Raw genomic sequence first — 16,722 nt, forward strand, 5'->3', positions numbered from 1 at the left:
ATGTGCAAGAAAAGCTCATTAACTCCAGTGTGGTTTTAAATACAATGTATCTACATTTTTCCCCAGAATGCTTTCGCTTCCTGAGCTAGACAAAAAATACCTTAAAACAGGTTTAGACGCAGATCTGAGACCCCATAAGCAAACTACATTAAAATGCATAGAGTGTGGAAAAAACCCCACACCGCTTTTGGTAGCTCACATTACTGCTTGTTAGCGCTCTAAATACATTTTAGATGGATCTAATAATCTGTTGAGTAAGGTGGTAAACTTACTACTTTAGTTGTCTAAAGTTATTATTGTGTATTGCTCTTGCCTTTATGACTTAACAGAATGTGTGTATTTCACAGGCTACTGAACACTTCTTATAATCATCTTGTCATCGAGGTGACTGGATTTAGAAATGCTACAGTCTGAAAAAAAAGCATGCAATTTTGGTAGGGTTTTGCTAGGCTTCTTAAGATCAAATATGATTGTGTCCAATACTACTAATCTAAATCAAAGAAAAACAGCATATTAAAACTGGTATTTTGCAAGTGCATTTCAATATTTTAAATAATTTTTATTTCCAAAAATATCTGAGGTCACCTTTAATGACAAAGAATAAATCTAAAACAAAATCCTGAATTTTGTTTGGATGAAAACAGGTTTTGGAGCTGTGAACTCTTATGGTTCTCAAGTTCCAAAACAATTTTTTAAAGAAAAATTAATTTACTAATCAAACCGTTAATTAACTTGCAGCAAAATCTATATTATTAAATAAGCTTTTACAGGAAATTGCAATATGGTAAGCTTGGGTTTAAGGTGCTACTCCATTTGCCCTGGAGTCTTTTAAGGACTTTACCAAGTGGGCATCATGTCTGGGAACCAGACTCTACCAAGATGCTTTGAAACCTCCCAATGAATCTGCTCTAAACTGTATTTCTGATCAGGAATCAAAACTTCCTCCATAATTGAGAGCTGAGAGAGGCGACCGCCACACATCTTCACAAACTCCACAAAGGCACTGCAAGAGACTTCACATTCTCCGAGGCCCACGGCCGACAGGTACTTGCACCGCTCCGCGATGCAGATCAGCTCCTCGTCCAGCGGCCGCAATCCGTTGGCACACACCACCAGTTCAACCAACCGCGGGCACGTCATCCCAACACGGCCGAGCACATCCTTGCTGACTGACCTTCCGAAGTAAAGGTGAGTGACGGGTATCTCGTAACGAAAGAACGGGTCAAACTCCTCCTCATACAAGAAAAAGTACATGACTAAATTTACTTTAGGAGAATGCTTGATGAAAGCGTCCCAGCTGCTCTTCTGAATCGTGTGGAACTGAGTCTGTCCGGGATTTTCACTGACCACATCAATGCGCAAGTGTTCTAACCTGACGTGTTTCTCCGAAGACAGAGCGAGCAGCAGCTCATCACTCAGCAGGTGGTAGTTCAGCGCCAGCTCACGCAAGCCATGGCACTGGTCAGCCACGCAAAGGATACCTGTGAGAAGACAACACGATGCAAGGGGTTACACAGATAAAGGCACTGATGACTGAACATAAAACAGGAGGGTATTTGTTTATGTGTGTCAGGAGGGTGCTATGGGCACCTATTTCAAACGTCCAACCAAGACCTTAAATCAAAACCAAATCAAACTGGACAACCGGAACATTAGTCTTTTTCACAAGCAGGATCTTGTGACTTCTTTGTACCTACATGTGAGACAGACACACACGATGTGACTACATCTCTGTTTTGCTGGGAATCATAAAGAAGTGAACAAACATAAGAAGTGAACATAAACAGAAGTGACAAATATATAAATACCATATTCTGACTGTTCTGCCCTGTTGTAAGACCACATACACTCAACCTCATTTTCCTAAAAGGTCCTTACTCATGATAAAAGTATTTCCTTAACCAGCTGTAGAAGAACTGCTGAGCGCTCTGTGGCTGACAAAGCAACAGAATGAAATTTGTCATATGAAGAAAGCAAATGTAAAGCAAAAGTAACATGAATGTTAGATTTTAGTTCAATAGAGAGGCTGCTGCTGTCAGTATTTGCTTTTTCTAGGAAAGTATAAATGCTTAAATTTGGAAAAGCTACAGCAAAAAAAGGGCAAAACAGTAGAAATATGGAGCAGTAATTTCTAAAACAGCAATTTTCAGATTCTCTTTAATGATTCAATATAATCTGCAGCTCACAGAAGACAAAAATATTAAAAAGAGAATCCGGGTCAGTCTAAGGTTTCCACTCACACTATTTGTAGATACAAGCGATGGTATTATACTGGTAGCAGTACTGAAAAAAATAAAAAGCACTAAGAACAGCATTCAGTCCTCTGAATTTCATGTGACCCATTCAGTCCTCTGAATTTCATGTGACCCAGAAAACTGCATGAAATGAAGGATACGGCCTTTCCATTAAGAGAAGGGACGAGAACATAGCATTTAACATGGAACTGAAAAACCTGAGCTCAATACACTGTAGTTCTGAAGCAACAGGAAGAAATTCAGAAAACAGCAGTTATTTTAAAGTGCAGCTATTAAATTTAAGAGAAGTCTACACTGAGCATGGAAACACTTTCTTAAAAAAAAAATCACTGCAAAAACACTGCATGAATCAGAAGGGTCACTATGATCACTCTCTAAGGAAACTCAGACATGATATAAAGTATTTTAGGCAGTTTCGAGATCCATATACATCTTCTCATCTCAACAAAGCTTGTTGTCCTGGCTGAAATCCTTCCACAAATCTTTGTTAACTTTAGGGGTACATTATGGGCCCGTGCAATGCAAAAAGGGAAGAGCTGGGGTTCATCTTACTGTGATTGTTATGGGTCTGGAACTGGATATGCATAGTCTGTCAATGCAATTATGCATCCTACATACAGAGTTGACGGTGAATACAGTGTAGACAGCTACCAGAGGGCCTGCCTGGAGCCCACGTACTTCACAGAACACCCCTAGAACTGCCTACACCTTTGTGTTACTGAGGTAAATGGCTCTGCTCTCTGGTCTTACTGCATGGAGTTGCATCAAAAAAAATCCCTGACCCATGATGTCCCTGATGAAGGCACACCTGACACCTGCTCTGCTTCCCAACTCCCACTCCAAGAGAAGCAGCTCTCCAACCCCATGCCACAACACAAATATCACTTTTAAAGGAACATTTTCCATTCCCTCTCTTCCTACATTTAGTATTTCAGAGTGGGAACAACAAACAGAAGTAACTTCAGACAAGCTCACAAAGATTAGAAATACATCACTGCCTTTGTTTCTCCAGCCCAAACTCAAACGTGCCTCTTTATCTTTGCACAGTAACTTAGGCAATTCACTGTTTGATATCAATCTTTTTTCTTTATCCCTGCAGTAGTGGAGTCTCTCTTGCTCTACTTTCATTACTCTTTTCTATCCTTCACAAAAAATTTTCTTGAGAACTAACCTAGTAATGAATATTCCCCTCTCCTCCAATCTGAGGACATTTTAACTGCATCTGTAAGTAATTAGTTTTGCAACTCACAGCCCTTTTGGTTCAATAAAGTTTTTCCACATTTATAGCATCCTGCTAATTATAATATCCCCATTACAAAAACAAAAATCCAGGTCACATTTTCCTTCAAGAGTCTCATTTTTGCAGCCTGCCTGCTCTTGAAGCCAACTATCCACAAACCAGCTTCTTTCTTTGTTTTACTTGGTGGGTTGCCCCTCCTTGGACACCAGGTGCCCACCAAAGCTGTGCAATCACTCCCTTCCCCAGCTGGGCAGGGGACAGAGAATACAATTAAAAACTCAAGAGTGAAGATAAGGGTGACAAGGAGAGATCACTCACCAATTACCATCATGGGCAAAACAGACTCAACTTGGGGAAATCAATATATTATCAATTGAATCAGAGTAGGGTAATGAGGAATAAAACTGAATCTTAACACACCTTCCTCTCACTCCTGTGTTCTTCCCAGGCTTAACTTCCTCATTATTTTCTCTACCTTCTTCCCTCCTAGCAGCACAAGGGGACAGGGAATGGGGGCTGCTGTAGTCAGTTCTTCAGACATTGTCTCTGCCATGCCTTCCTCCTCAGGGGGAGACCACCTCTACACTCCTTCCTGGCTCTAGCATGGAGTCTCTGACATGGGAGCAGTCCCCCACGAACTTTCCAGTGGGAGTCCTTCTCAGACTGCAGTTCTTCACAAACTGCTCCAGCATGAAGTCTCTTCCATGGTGTGCAGTCCTTCAGGAACAGACTCCAATGTTCCGCACAGGGTCAATTCCTGCCATCAAACCTGCTCCAGCATGGGGCTCCTCTCTCAACATGTGCTTCCAAGATACTCTTCCAGCACGGGCTTCTCACAGGATCACAGCCTCCTTCAGGCATCCCCCTGTTCCAACATGAGGTCTTCCATGGGCTGCAGGTGGATCTCTGCTCCACCGTGGCCCTCCATGGGCTGCAGGGGCACAGCTGCCTCACCATGGCTGCACCATGGGCTGCAGGGGAATCTCAGTTCCGGCAACTGGATCAGCTCCTGTTGCTCCTTCTTCACTGACCTTGGTGTCTGCAGAGCTGCTTCTCTCATGTATTCTCACTCCTATCTCCAGCTGCAATTGCTCTCCTGCAGTACCTTTTCCCCGTTCTTAAAGTTATCCCAGAGGCCCTACCAGTCACTGATGGGCTTGGCCTTGGCTCTGGTAGACATGGGGAAGCTTCTGGCAGTTTTCACAGAAACCACTCCTGCAGCCCCCTCACTGCCCCACAGAACAGTCACGCAAACCCAGTGCATCCACTTTTTTCTCCATCTCAAGGCACACCCATATCTGAATTAAGCAATTAAACTCTCCTACTGTTTGCTCAGCACTCCCTGTTTTTGTTACTAATGCATCTTACCCTAATCTGTTCATCCTCCATGAAAGACAGTAACAGCTGTACTCCTTAAACAGGCACAACCATTTCTTACCCATCGTTCCTTCAACTTACAACCATGCAAGATACATCAATGAGAACACACCCATGTCTCCTTCCAAGTTATCAAGTGTATGATGTTCCAATGAAGCCTTCTGGCAAGGATTATCCACAAACCAGCACAGTCTGCTAGAGCTGACAGGTTACTCTTCAACCCAAATCCAAGGAAATTACTCTCTCTGCCTAGCTACAAATTACTGCTGAAGCCTTTTTCTCTTGACAGACATGTTACAGCTCTTGCACTTCTTAGACACAAGGATTCTCAAAAAACAATTTTAAGCTGCAAAAGCCAGTCCCTCAAGCCAATTTAAACAACCCCCATCTACAAGTAGAAAGCTTTGAAGGAGGCAATATTACAGTTAATTCTGTGAACACTTTGCTGGACCAGGCTGCTGCAAAACACCAGTCTCACATTTTCAGGACTTCTTTATACAAAACCAAATATGAGGCTTTGTCTGAGAGCTACACTTGCAAAAGGTATTAAGTTTGTTTTGTTTGTTATCACCACAATAACATGCCCTCTGCAACAGTACTGCTTTCCCCTTTCCCCTTGTAGGAATCCAGCTGGTGAATTTGACAGATAATAAATCTAGCATTTACAGCTGCAATGTATTTGCATGGAGAAAGTTATGGTGTTATGGTTTCTATAGTTTCTACTCATCCTCAGAAAAGGAATCATACTAAGTTGCCAGCATTTCATTACAATTCCTCTTCCCTTTCTCAGTGAAAAACTGTAAGTGTTAAGCTGATGGTCTGTGAATAAATCTTAAACTTGCTGTGTGTTGCCTAAGTCTACCACAAATGTTAATTCTGTGAACTTCAACAATCTTGAGTGATTTCATTCTGGTATGAGCTGGCTTCATTCTTCTTACAGACACATTTAAGAGTGTTTGAGAAGTACATTTGGTGACTGTAGAAGTTTTGCACAGCTCAGTCTCATCTCCGCTTTTTGACGCTGCCTGCAGTTTTTCTCCAGCAATTATTTTCTTTCAGAATGACTAAATCAGCATCTTCCTAATCCATGGCATGCCAACAGTCAAAACCCACACATAACGAAGTATGGAAAAGAAACTCATATCCCAAAAAAGCTTAATTATATTGGAATACTTTGTCATTGCACAAATAGAGCACAATCAATCTGATATATTCTCATTAAGTTCCACATGAGGTTCACTATTTGCCCACAAGAGACATGCACTATTTTATCATTAGCCCAGTAGTCACTGGGAAGTGGTAGGATAGATGGACTGACCACCAGCTGAAAGTACTTTATTCAGGGACAATTGCCAGTAATACTATACTCATCATCCCTCTTACCCCACCCCTATGTTTTCAGAGGTGTACTGGTTTCAGACAGAATTTAATGCATGCATTAAAAAATCCCAACCAACCAACCAAAAAATCCCAAACAGGCTAACCCCTAAACCACAGTATCTTACCAGCTGGAGAAACATGAGGACAGCTGCTCATTTTCAACAGTTTGAGCGTGTCGCTGTTGTTAGCCACCAGAACCTTGAGAGATGGATCATCTACGGGTGTGTCATCAATCTTAAGCGAAGAGAGGGATTTGGAGTTCACAAACACCACTGTCAGTGCAGAAATAAAGTGAGACTGAAAAAAAAAGGAAGTTTAAATGAAAGAGTAGGATGTCTTTCAGTAAAAATCTCAATGGTTTCACACTGTGCACAGCAGTCCTAGCTTTTACTTCTTGACAGCATTTGTTGATAAAGCATTATTTTGATATTGCATAATTAAAAAATAATACTAAAACTGACATTTTTACATTTTTTAGTAGAGGAAGTGTAATAATTTTTTTCTATCCATTTATGAATTGGGCAAATCAGGATGTGTAACATTAGGTGTTAATCAAGAACCTGATCCTGGGCAATCCACTGCACAAATTTAAATCTACAGAAAGACCACAAGCAAAGGGAAAGCCTAGAAGCCCTAATTTTGAGTTTTTTTTTAATGTCCTTTGAACAGATGAGGCAAGTAACACTCTAAAAGAAGCATCTTCTAGAAGAGGAATTCCCACATGGCAAGTTGTGCTGCATTGCTGAGATGCAAACACAGTCAGGAGTGTTTGTATCCAAAGCCAAATGACTGTACTGCCTGCCTACCACCCACACAGGAGTATTTAGGGTTTGGACAGATTTCTTGGAAAGCTAACTGGAGTGGTCCAAACAGAGCCAAGGAACAGGAAATCAATTAATTACTGAATAAGCAGCATAGATAAAGTAGGACAAGTGCTCAGCATTTTTGCATGACCACTGAAACTTACCATTAAAGACAGATCCCTGGGAACCTGAACTTGAGAAACACAGACTAAGGAGCAGACACAGCAGTGACTGTAAAAACCACTGGTGGTATGAAGTGAATAGTTAGTTCATCTTCATGACTTCTTACAAGACTGACCAAATAGAAGACTTTAGTATTTTCTCCATGCGCTACCTTAAGTATCTTTAAAAAACATACCTGCTACTTGAATGTCAAGCCTATTTCACTCTGAGCCACAGGCACATATTCTGAATACAGTTATATGACAGAAGGCCTGGCAACAATATTTGTTCATTCTTAGGTGACATATTTGTGATTTTTGATAAAACTGTCACACAATTAGGTTTAGAGTAGGACTTATTGCTTTCACGTTTACACAAACTTTCAAAGTCAATTCATGCAAATGGAAACAGTAAGTTCAACTCGGAATCTTTATGCACTTCGGCTTTAGGGACGACTCCAACTATCCTGAGAGTATGCTGCTTATATGTGTTATGTACAGAAGAAAAGATGGTTTAATATTATTTCAACTCTGTATTATGAGAATGTTAGTACTGTGTTTTTGTTCTCTGCATTTAGAAAAAGAAGGCTGTTAAATAAAAAGGCAAAGAAAGTTAACCACACTTATTAAAAAAGGTAACATGAACCTTCTAGTTTGAAGACCTAACAGGAAACAAGCAATATCCCAACATGTAAAAGACCAATACTGGTCTTTTCAGTATTGCCACATCTGTAGTCTGTAGTATGATGCTTTTTAAGATTCTACTCACCTAGAATGTACTTAGTGAAAAGATAGGCAACACAACTTATATTTAAAGTTAGAGATATTTGCCACGTATCAGGTCACTTGATAACAAGAGTGCACTGATGAAGATAATGCCAAGTAGTTCAGACTTCTTACACAGTCTGATAAAAATAAAAACCACCATCACGCAAAAACAAAAATCCAAACCCACAGCAAAGTATTAACCATTTTCCAAATTAATTAATCTTTGTCTGCTTTTCGTCTAAAGGACCTGTCACTAACAGTTCCCACAAGAATTCAGTCATGGCCAAATTCAATTCTGCAGTTTCACTAGTTGTCCCTTATGCAAGTGACAAAATTATTGAAGTCGTAAGCACCAAAAGGCAAATTATCCTTAGAGCTAATTTGGGCTTATTTTGAATCTATTTTTTTAAAGGCCAAATGTAAACTTATTGAGAACAAAAAAAGGAAGCCTGTGCTTTAATAAGCCTTAAAGCTGAATAAGAACATAGCATGAACAATTACAAGTAATTACTCAATAAGCTGGACGTGACCCTAATGTATCCCTCCAGTGAAAATGAAGAGATCTAAAGTAGCATTCAGATCAATAAAGAAGAGTAACAAAGTGCTGAAAGGACAAAGTATTTTTAACACACTGTGGATTCAGGTACATTTAGGTTTTCTTATCATCACACCTCGAAAAACATCAGAAAAGGAAAAAAAAACCAGAGTAAAACTAGTTAAATATCTGAAAAGCCTCTTTGAAAATTATAGATTAAAAATACATATTTAAGAGCGCTACATGATATGGCAGTGACCACTTCAAGGACAATAACTGATAACCCTTCTGTAGCTAACCTTACCTGTGGCCTACTTCCTTTCCTGAGGCTGTCTCTAGTTCTTCCTTGTCCTTACTGCCATCACCAGCCATGCCATCACTGAAAGCTAGCTAATCATCTGTTTGTATCTGGCCCTTCACAACCACTCCCCTGCTCCTTAGCAATAGTACACTTCCACCTCACTAGCAGGACTGCTTCTCTAGAAGCACATGTAAGAGATTTGTCATCCAGATTAAATGCTTTCTAACAAGATCTGGGTTTTGGTAAACATGCAAGGTAAATATCTTAAATCTGAAAATTTGAGAAATAAAGTGCACTTCAACAAGTATGCTAATGCTTGACTGCCTGATGTGAACCCCTGCAAATCACGATCCTGTTTCTTTCTGAAGAGATTGTGTAAGCCCTATGACAAGTCCACATGGATACAACTCTACTACTCATTTGATTGTAACTGTCTCCTGAACAAACCCCACAACACAATTACACAGACCTGAACTGTCTAGCATCTTAACTTGCACCACGCTGCTCAGCACTACATTGAGGTCAACAGACAGGAGGACTTGAAAGAACAAGGTCAGGCCTACGCTCTCACATGATTCAGAGAATGAATGGAACTTCATATATCCATCGCTGTACATATCAGCTCCTCCCTTTATTAGAGGCCAGACCACTCATAAACTTTTCTTTATCCAAGATTCATATTCCTACAGTAGAACTGTTCATAAAGTTACAGAAGTACTGTGTGAAACACTGCAATACTTTGCAATAGAAAATATGCATAATAAAATACCTTTGGTAAATCCATGAAACTTGGCCGGGCAGTTGAAATTAGCCCAAGTGTTTTCAGAGAGCAATTCACAAGCTGTGATAAAATATCACAAGCTGCTTCTGCGGATTCCTTGCTACTGTCCACCTTAAAACAAAACAAATTTCGTGTTCAGAATGCGCTGCAAATACACTCTTTAACTTTTTTTTCACTTTACCTTCTGAAATGTGATGTTAAAAAAAACCTCATTGTGTTTTTTTTACAATTTTTTACAATTTTTGCCATCAATGTTACTCTTTATTCCCCCAAAAAGTATGAATCAAAAATCCAAGACTATTTGCTATAAATTTACTACTCTTCTAAACACTTTGGTAAAATATCGCATGGTGGGGGGGTTAGCTAAACAGTTTGTTCCAAGATACTCATTCCACATCAAATAACAGGAAAGCGGAGGGTCCAGAGCCTATTCCATTTCCTCTTTACATTCCTCCTTACCAAAATGCAAGAATCCTATAAATCCTTTACAATGTGCAAAAGCCACTTCTTCTTAGAGTGGCTCAGTTTGTAAAATTGAGCTGCTGTAGAGTTACGTGCATTATCATATGAACATGAGTGACTGGCCCTTCACCGTTAAAACCACAATAGATGCAATGGATACTCTAAAAAAACCAAGCAAACCAACACAAATCCCAAAACCTTCATTAGACAGCTTGCTGCCCAACAAAATCACTTAGTGTGTCTCCAGGGGACTTCCCCTGACATTCAGGTGTGCTTTCTGAATAACCCCTTATGCACAGCAGCCATGACAGCTTTGGAAATCTACAGAACAGTATAAAACTTGATCACAGGATCAAATTTAACTCCACTGTAAGCCATGCTGCCTTGGCAGCAACAGATTAAGTTCAATGAATGTTCATTTTCTCCTCAAAAGCAAGCTGAAAAACCTTGATTTTCAACAGTCTCATCCTTCTTTGCCTACAGAAAACACCCCTCTTGTTTCCAGCCTTTACAGAGGACCGGTGAGTGTTACACCCACTTTCTTGTGTATTCTGCAGCACAAGGACAACTGAAGTGACACATGAAAGAAATGATGGATCACCCTACGAGCAAAGGGCACCCAAAATTATTTGGATGTAAAGCAACATAGACAGGAGATAAGACACTGGGAGGTCACTCCACTACAACCCTAGGTTTTCTTTATTTGGATGCTGATAAAAGCTCTGCAAACCTCTACGTGGTAACAGTTTGTATGTGGTATTGCAAGCAAGCAGTAGCAATACATGTGATCAGGCAGAGGCGACTCAGCTCCTCACATGCTGATGATCCCAGCATTAGAACTGCCTGATCTCAGAAACAAGTATGCTGAACTCGCTGCAGAACACATTTCCTTTCCAAATTTCTCACACAGCTGATGCATATGCAGCCATGAGATTCACAGCATCCTTCCAAGACACACTGCTATGTAAGCCCACATTAAAGGTTTTCGTGTGCTGAAAATAATTCCACAATGTGAACAGAACCAATTCTCATCAAATGGTATTTCTCAGCCAGGCACAATCAGTACATGCACCTATGCCAATCGCATGAACTTTTTCAGTCCCCTGAAACGCAGTTACGCTGAGTACACAATCTCATACAATTTAATATTAAAATTGCTAGTTGATGACTAGTAGTACTGAAGTCACTCTCTGTGCATTAGATGTTTTCTAACCATGAATATTAGAGCCAAGTACCTACAGGATGTGATACGGGGAATTGCTCAACTTAGGCATCCTGACTGAACTTCATGCTGAGGCAGTAACCCACACATGCAGTTGTATCACAACTATTTCTGTCCACTTCATGAAGCAGAATGTTAAGCAGCTAAACTGCTATGAAAATAACTCAAAAAACCAAAAAAGCCAAAACCAACCAAAAAACTCACAAAAAAATCACAAAAAACCCCAAAAAACAAACCAACAAAGGACCCACAAAAACAAACAAAAAACCCCAAACTACACCACCAGTCAAAAAAATTCCCATCTAACAGAAATAAGACAATGAAAAGGTATGTTCAATACTGTTATTCCAAGTTTTGGTCCTGAAAATATACCCAAACAAATTAATTGGGAGGTAACCTCCATGTCCATTTAGAGAATCCATTGCTTCCATATATTAAACCTGGAAACAAGGCTGTCAGCTACCACACTGACAGCTGCCCTATTCCTTTCAGAATAAAAGTTACTTTTAGAAAGCCTATAAAATACACTACCTTGAAGCTAACATACTGCAGGTGATTGGAATGCCTCTTTATTATTTGCTTGATTAGTTCAGGGTGTGTAGTCCTCAGGTTTGACGTGGCTGGTTGATTCAGCTCAAACTCAAAGCACCTCCAGAGATCAGGCATATGAAACACCTGGTTCCAGCTCCTGCAGACCTGGGATGCATGAGCACGATCCAGAAGTGGCAAGTACTGGAACACCTGCAGGATAATGTCTTGGAGCAGGTTTGCCCAGTCAGGACTCTGCACAACTGTGGTTTTCTTCTCTACAATCTTATGTCTCTTGGATTCCTTCTCAGCTGTGCCTTCAGATGAACTGCTGTTGGCCTCATTAGTTTTCCTTCCTCGTTTCATTCTACAGAAGTAATAAAATTTAAAAAAATATTTATTTTGTAAATGTAAAAGAGCTGAGAACAATATTAATAGAAAACTGTGGAGTTAAAAAAGGGTATTTTATGCAACAACACCTCGGCAGTGTTTTTTTTCCCCTGTCATATATAAAGGAAAAAAATCCAAGTAACAAACCAAAATGGCAGTTCAGAAATGACAGTATCATCTAAACTGATATCTTTATATTACTTCTTTAATCATTAACAGTGCCAACCCATTTATAACAGTCACTCTCCTTTCAGTGTTTCACATGTGTGTTTGAGAACACTTTGAACCTAATCTGTTTTACTGTGTTGTTGATTATTACTCTACTGTTCTACTAATGGAAGGATAATCTGCTAAACAATTTTTTGAACACTGACATAAATATTCCTGCCCCGGTCCTATTTATTAGGAATAACACTTTAAACTGTGGAGCTAAAAATCAGGCAAGGAAGTAAATAATTACTGTATGCATGCTTGCAAGCACTTCATATAGCAGATGTTATATCAGACTAAATATTTTTTTTCTCAGAGAGAAAAAATATTTTCTTTTTTAATTAATTTATTTAAAATGCATTACTTTAATAGGCATCTGTTTTAAATCAGTATCCTTGAAAATATATTTCATCAAGTCCACTGGTGTGCTTTCATTTTTCCAACTAACTAGTAAATAGGCATTACAGAAGATTTCCAGTAACAGTCTGGAAGTTTCAACCCACAAAAAAAATTTAGAGAAGGGCCAGAAAAATTTCTTCAAAATTGTATTAAATTCAGCAAGCCTGAGGCAAAAGGTTGTAGCATATGCTTTTTCCATAATTACGTCACTTAAACAACTTCTACCTTACATTACATTATTGGAGAGGAAAAAACCCTTTCCACTACATGTATCTGAAATACATCCAGGGCTCACTGGGTTTTAATACAAACACGTTCTTTTGTACGTGCCATCTTACAATTGAACTTGGCATCTGATAATTTATTTTTTAAAGCCTCAGTGTGATGCACATCATGTCCTAAAGGGCTCTGCTATCTGCTGCCTCATACTCAACTGCAATGTGCTCAATTCCAGTCTCTAAAGAGCTGAGAGAATCCGAGGGCAGGGTGAGCCTGATACATAAAGCACCCCCAGCCTCTCTGATTTCTAGAAGATAAGCAAGGACTTCACACACAGCAAAATCATCCTGGTTTAACATTCAAGTACAATTACATGTCTAGGATTGTCATATACCCAGATCCCTCTTGGGATTTGAAGTTACATTTCCCTGCTATGTACTGCAACTAAGTCTGGAAGTACTTACGAAAAATGCCAACTAAAAATCATACTGTTCATAATCCAATGCATCACAGATTATTTTCTCAAAGCCAGCACCTCCCTACCTATCTTTAAAAGGCTTTAATCCTAGCTACTCACATGACAGAAGCAAGCTATCACTTAAGGTCTAAAGCCACTCATAAGATGATGCAGGCAAACCTGAACATACGGTCACAAAAGACCAATGAAGAAAATTTGTCTCGACTTAGTTCAACTCCTATTTTTATTCCCAGCACACTTGGAGGCAAGCAGAGGATGAAAACAGTACTGGGCAAAAATCTCTACTTGCTTCCTAAGAACTGTTTTCTGTGATTCAGCTCCCATCTATGGCACTCTTCAGAACACAATTCCTGTGCTGGAGCAAGCTTTCTGACAGAGTTCTGTTGCTGAGCCACTTCATCAGCGAAGAAAAGCAAGAAAACAGAACAGTGACTCAGAACCATCTGCAACTAACAAAAATATAAAGGAATTGGATTTTGCAACCGTGAAAATGAAATTCAACTTAAAATTAATCAAGAATTAATTGGCAAATCCACTGCAAGCCTGTCGTGTTTCTGTTAAAGATAATAATTCAGCATAGTACAAGAACAATATTTATAATAAGCTAGTCTGAAATGCAACATTAGTTTAAGCTTCAGGCTAAAGAGATATTGCAAACAACTAGGTTATAACGAGCATTCACCACAGGCAAGCTATTAACTTGCCAAATTCAGGCTTGCCTGTTTGATGTCCAAGTCTTTCCAAAGCCATCTGTAAAAAGCTACACAAGATACTGATAGACTGGGCTCTCCAAGTCCTCCTTTACAGAGATTCTGTCTCATCTTTTGCTAGCAAGGCAGTAAATCTGCATAAATGTTCCAGTTAGGTAGGCGACTTTTATCACTGCATTAAGGTAGGGTTTGGGGTTTTTTTTTCCCTCTTATTTGTCTCCCTTTCAGAGAAGACCAGGAGGGAGCTGCCACTGATAAAACTGTATTCATTTTTCTTCTGGATGTGGTGACAGGAGTGGACCAGATCATCAACAGCTCTCAATGTGTACCTCTGAGCTAACTGAAGTAGTTAATATGTTACAGACCAAAACCTACTCATGGAAACTGTGGGATACTGTCCCACATTTTTGTTAACAGCCAACTTAAAAAATAAAAAGACAACACAGCCATCACTTAGAAGTATACTGATGATGTTTTCTTCTTCCAAGAAAATAAGAAGTCACATGTTCTAAATGCCATGACTTAAAGCAAGGGATGGGGAAAAAACACACCTTTAGAGACAACTTTTTTGTTACTGACATCTTGTAATTAAACATGTCAAGATTAAGATTTTTGAAACCTTTCAAAAGTATTTCCTAGGCAAACTTTTTCCAAACAGGAAAAAAGTGCCTAAGCTCAAGACTAAAAAATATTATTTTAAGAACTGTGTAACTGTGTTTTGTCATCTAATTTTTAAACAATTTGTTCATCTAATTTTCATTTCAGAACTTAAAATATCAGAATAGGTTTTTTTTTTAAATGTAACTGCTTTCAACCTCTTCACATGCCAACAATAAAACAAATATGAAATTTAAAGAATACATGTTTGCCTGCAGAAGTTGACAGAGCTATCTGAAAATATATTTACTTTTAAAAAGCCACTTAAAAGAGTAAACCTTTCTGGATATTTAACGTAAGAACAGGCAATGCAATTAGAAGTTCAATTCACTTTGCTTTATGTATTCAGTAATTTAAAGATCTGACCACTTGAAACCCAAGGCCAACTTTTCAACAAGGAAGACGTGGATGCACAATTCCATACTAGCAAATTACTGTATGAGTAAAACCTACTTTTCAAGGAGTGACTGCTTATCACTTCTTAGAAACGCACGAACCATCAATCTCGCTTTTAACTCTCTCTGGCACACTAAGGACACACGCGTATCGTTTTTCAAACTGCTGCTATAACCAACTTTGCTTTAGAATCTAAGATCTTGCCAGAGAAAGGAAAATAAACCCAAAAAAACAAAGCAACAAAAACACCCAACTCTACTGGGGCAAAGAGATGGGTGAAAGCCGGGTGCCTGCCTGACTCCTTAAGATTTTTCCAAGTAAATTTCTCCACCTATTTTAAGGACTTGTTTCTGAACTCCGCACTTGGGCGCAACCCACGCTATCTTGTTTGCAAGAGTCACGTCCAACCCTAATCACACAGTTCAGTCACCGCGCAGGAGGAGGAGGAGCAAAGCACGTGCTTAACATTGTTTTTATTGCCGAGTAAGGTGCAGCCAGAACACAACGGCAGTTAAAAAAACAAACAAACAAACAAACAAAACACCCACAACCAAAACCAAACAAAACAAACTGTGCAGAGCTGCTCGGACCCGACTGATAACGCTTCCCCAAGAGCCTGCCCAACCGAGCTCGCTGTGCCTCACCCCCGCTCTTCTAGGAACACCAGGAATGCGCTGAAGGGGAGCACGGGTTGACAGAGGGGGCGACCTGGACACGAACCCAACCCCTCCCTGCCACAAACAACCTGCTCCGCTGGACACAGCGAGGGTTTCACCATTTACTACCGCTATCACGGGAAAGCTGCGAGGCAGCGACCCCCAAACACGGTGGACCAGGATTTAAGGATCGCTCGCTACTCCCGGAGAAGGCTCCCCTCAGGGTCGGCTCCTTCCGGCCCAGCCCCGGCGGCCCGGGGCTCCCACAGCCCGGCAGGCCCCGAGCTCCGCCGCCCCCGCTGCTCGGAGCCCGCTCCTGGGCCTGGGACCCTGCGGATGGTGCCGCTGCGCCGCCGCCCGCCCCTTCCCGCCCCATCACCTGGCGGGTCCCTGCTGCGCTTCGCATTAACCGGGGCTCGGGCCGCGCTGGCGCCTCCGCTCCGGCCACATCAGCTCTCTCCGCCAAAGCCGACCCCAGCGCCGCCTCTGCTGCCCGGCCGTCCGGTCCGTCCCGTCCTGCCCGCGTCGCCGCTTCGCTCCTTCCCGGCCTCGCTCTCTGTTTACTTCCAGCGGCGGAAGCGACGCGAAGCAGCCAAAATGGCGGCGGGCGGGCGGGCGGGGAAGGCGGCGGCACCACCTCCCCTCAGCGCGCCCGCCCGCGGCGCCTCGGAGCCGGGGACGGCGCCAGCTCCGCCTCCCGCCCGTCTGCGCCGCGGCTCGGGGCTGCGCGCGTCTTTCCTCGGGCCGGAAGGGAGCTGTGAAGTCTAGAGACTAATTCTAGAGTCCAGGGGCTA

At 41.0% G+C, this 16,722-nt stretch overlaps 1 protein-coding gene across 2 annotated transcripts; it reads right to left on the bottom strand.

The window, feature by feature from the left end:
- Nucleotides 1–534: 534 nt before the first annotated feature.
- FBXL3 (F-box and leucine rich repeat protein 3) lies at nt 535–16,551 on the bottom strand. Of its 2 annotated transcripts, XM_068182381.1 has the most exons (5): nt 16,308–16,551; nt 11,817–12,180; nt 9,590–9,712; nt 6,378–6,549; nt 535–1,481 (listed from the first exon to the last, which is right to left on the bottom strand). In XM_068182381.1, the coding sequence occupies exons 2-5, from the start codon at nt 12,177–12,179 to the stop codon at nt 838–840; spliced, it is 1,302 nt and encodes a 433-aa protein (XP_068038482.1). In that variant the 5' UTR covers nt 12,180; nt 16,308–16,551; the 3' UTR covers nt 535–837. The 2 variants fall into 2 exon arrangements, with proteins under 2 accessions (XP_068038482.1, XP_068038481.1); XM_068182380.1 differs by lacking the exons at nt 9,590–9,712; nt 16,308–16,551 and adding an exon at nt 15,917–15,941.
- Nucleotides 16,552–16,722: the final 171 nt, after the last annotated feature.

The sequence above is a fragment of the Anomalospiza imberbis genome, chromosome 2, assembly GCF_031753505.1.
Source record: "Anomalospiza imberbis isolate Cuckoo-Finch-1a 21T00152 chromosome 2, ASM3175350v1, whole genome shotgun sequence".
In the NCBI taxonomy this organism is placed as follows: domain Eukaryota; kingdom Metazoa; phylum Chordata; class Aves; order Passeriformes; family Viduidae; genus Anomalospiza; species Anomalospiza imberbis.

Coding starts and splice junctions, on each gene's coding strand:
- FBXL3 (XM_068182381.1), bottom strand. CDS start 12,179: ATGAAACGAGGAAGGAAAACTAATGAGGCCAACAGCAGTTCATCTGAA. Junction 6,550..9,589: donor GTTTCATGGATTTACCAAAG/GTATTTTATTAT, acceptor TTTTTTTTTCAG/TCTCACTTTATTTCTGCACT. Junction 1,482..6,377: donor TCCTCATGTTTCTCCAGCTG/GTAAGATACTGT, acceptor GTCTTCTCACAG/GTATCCTTTGCGTGGCTGAC.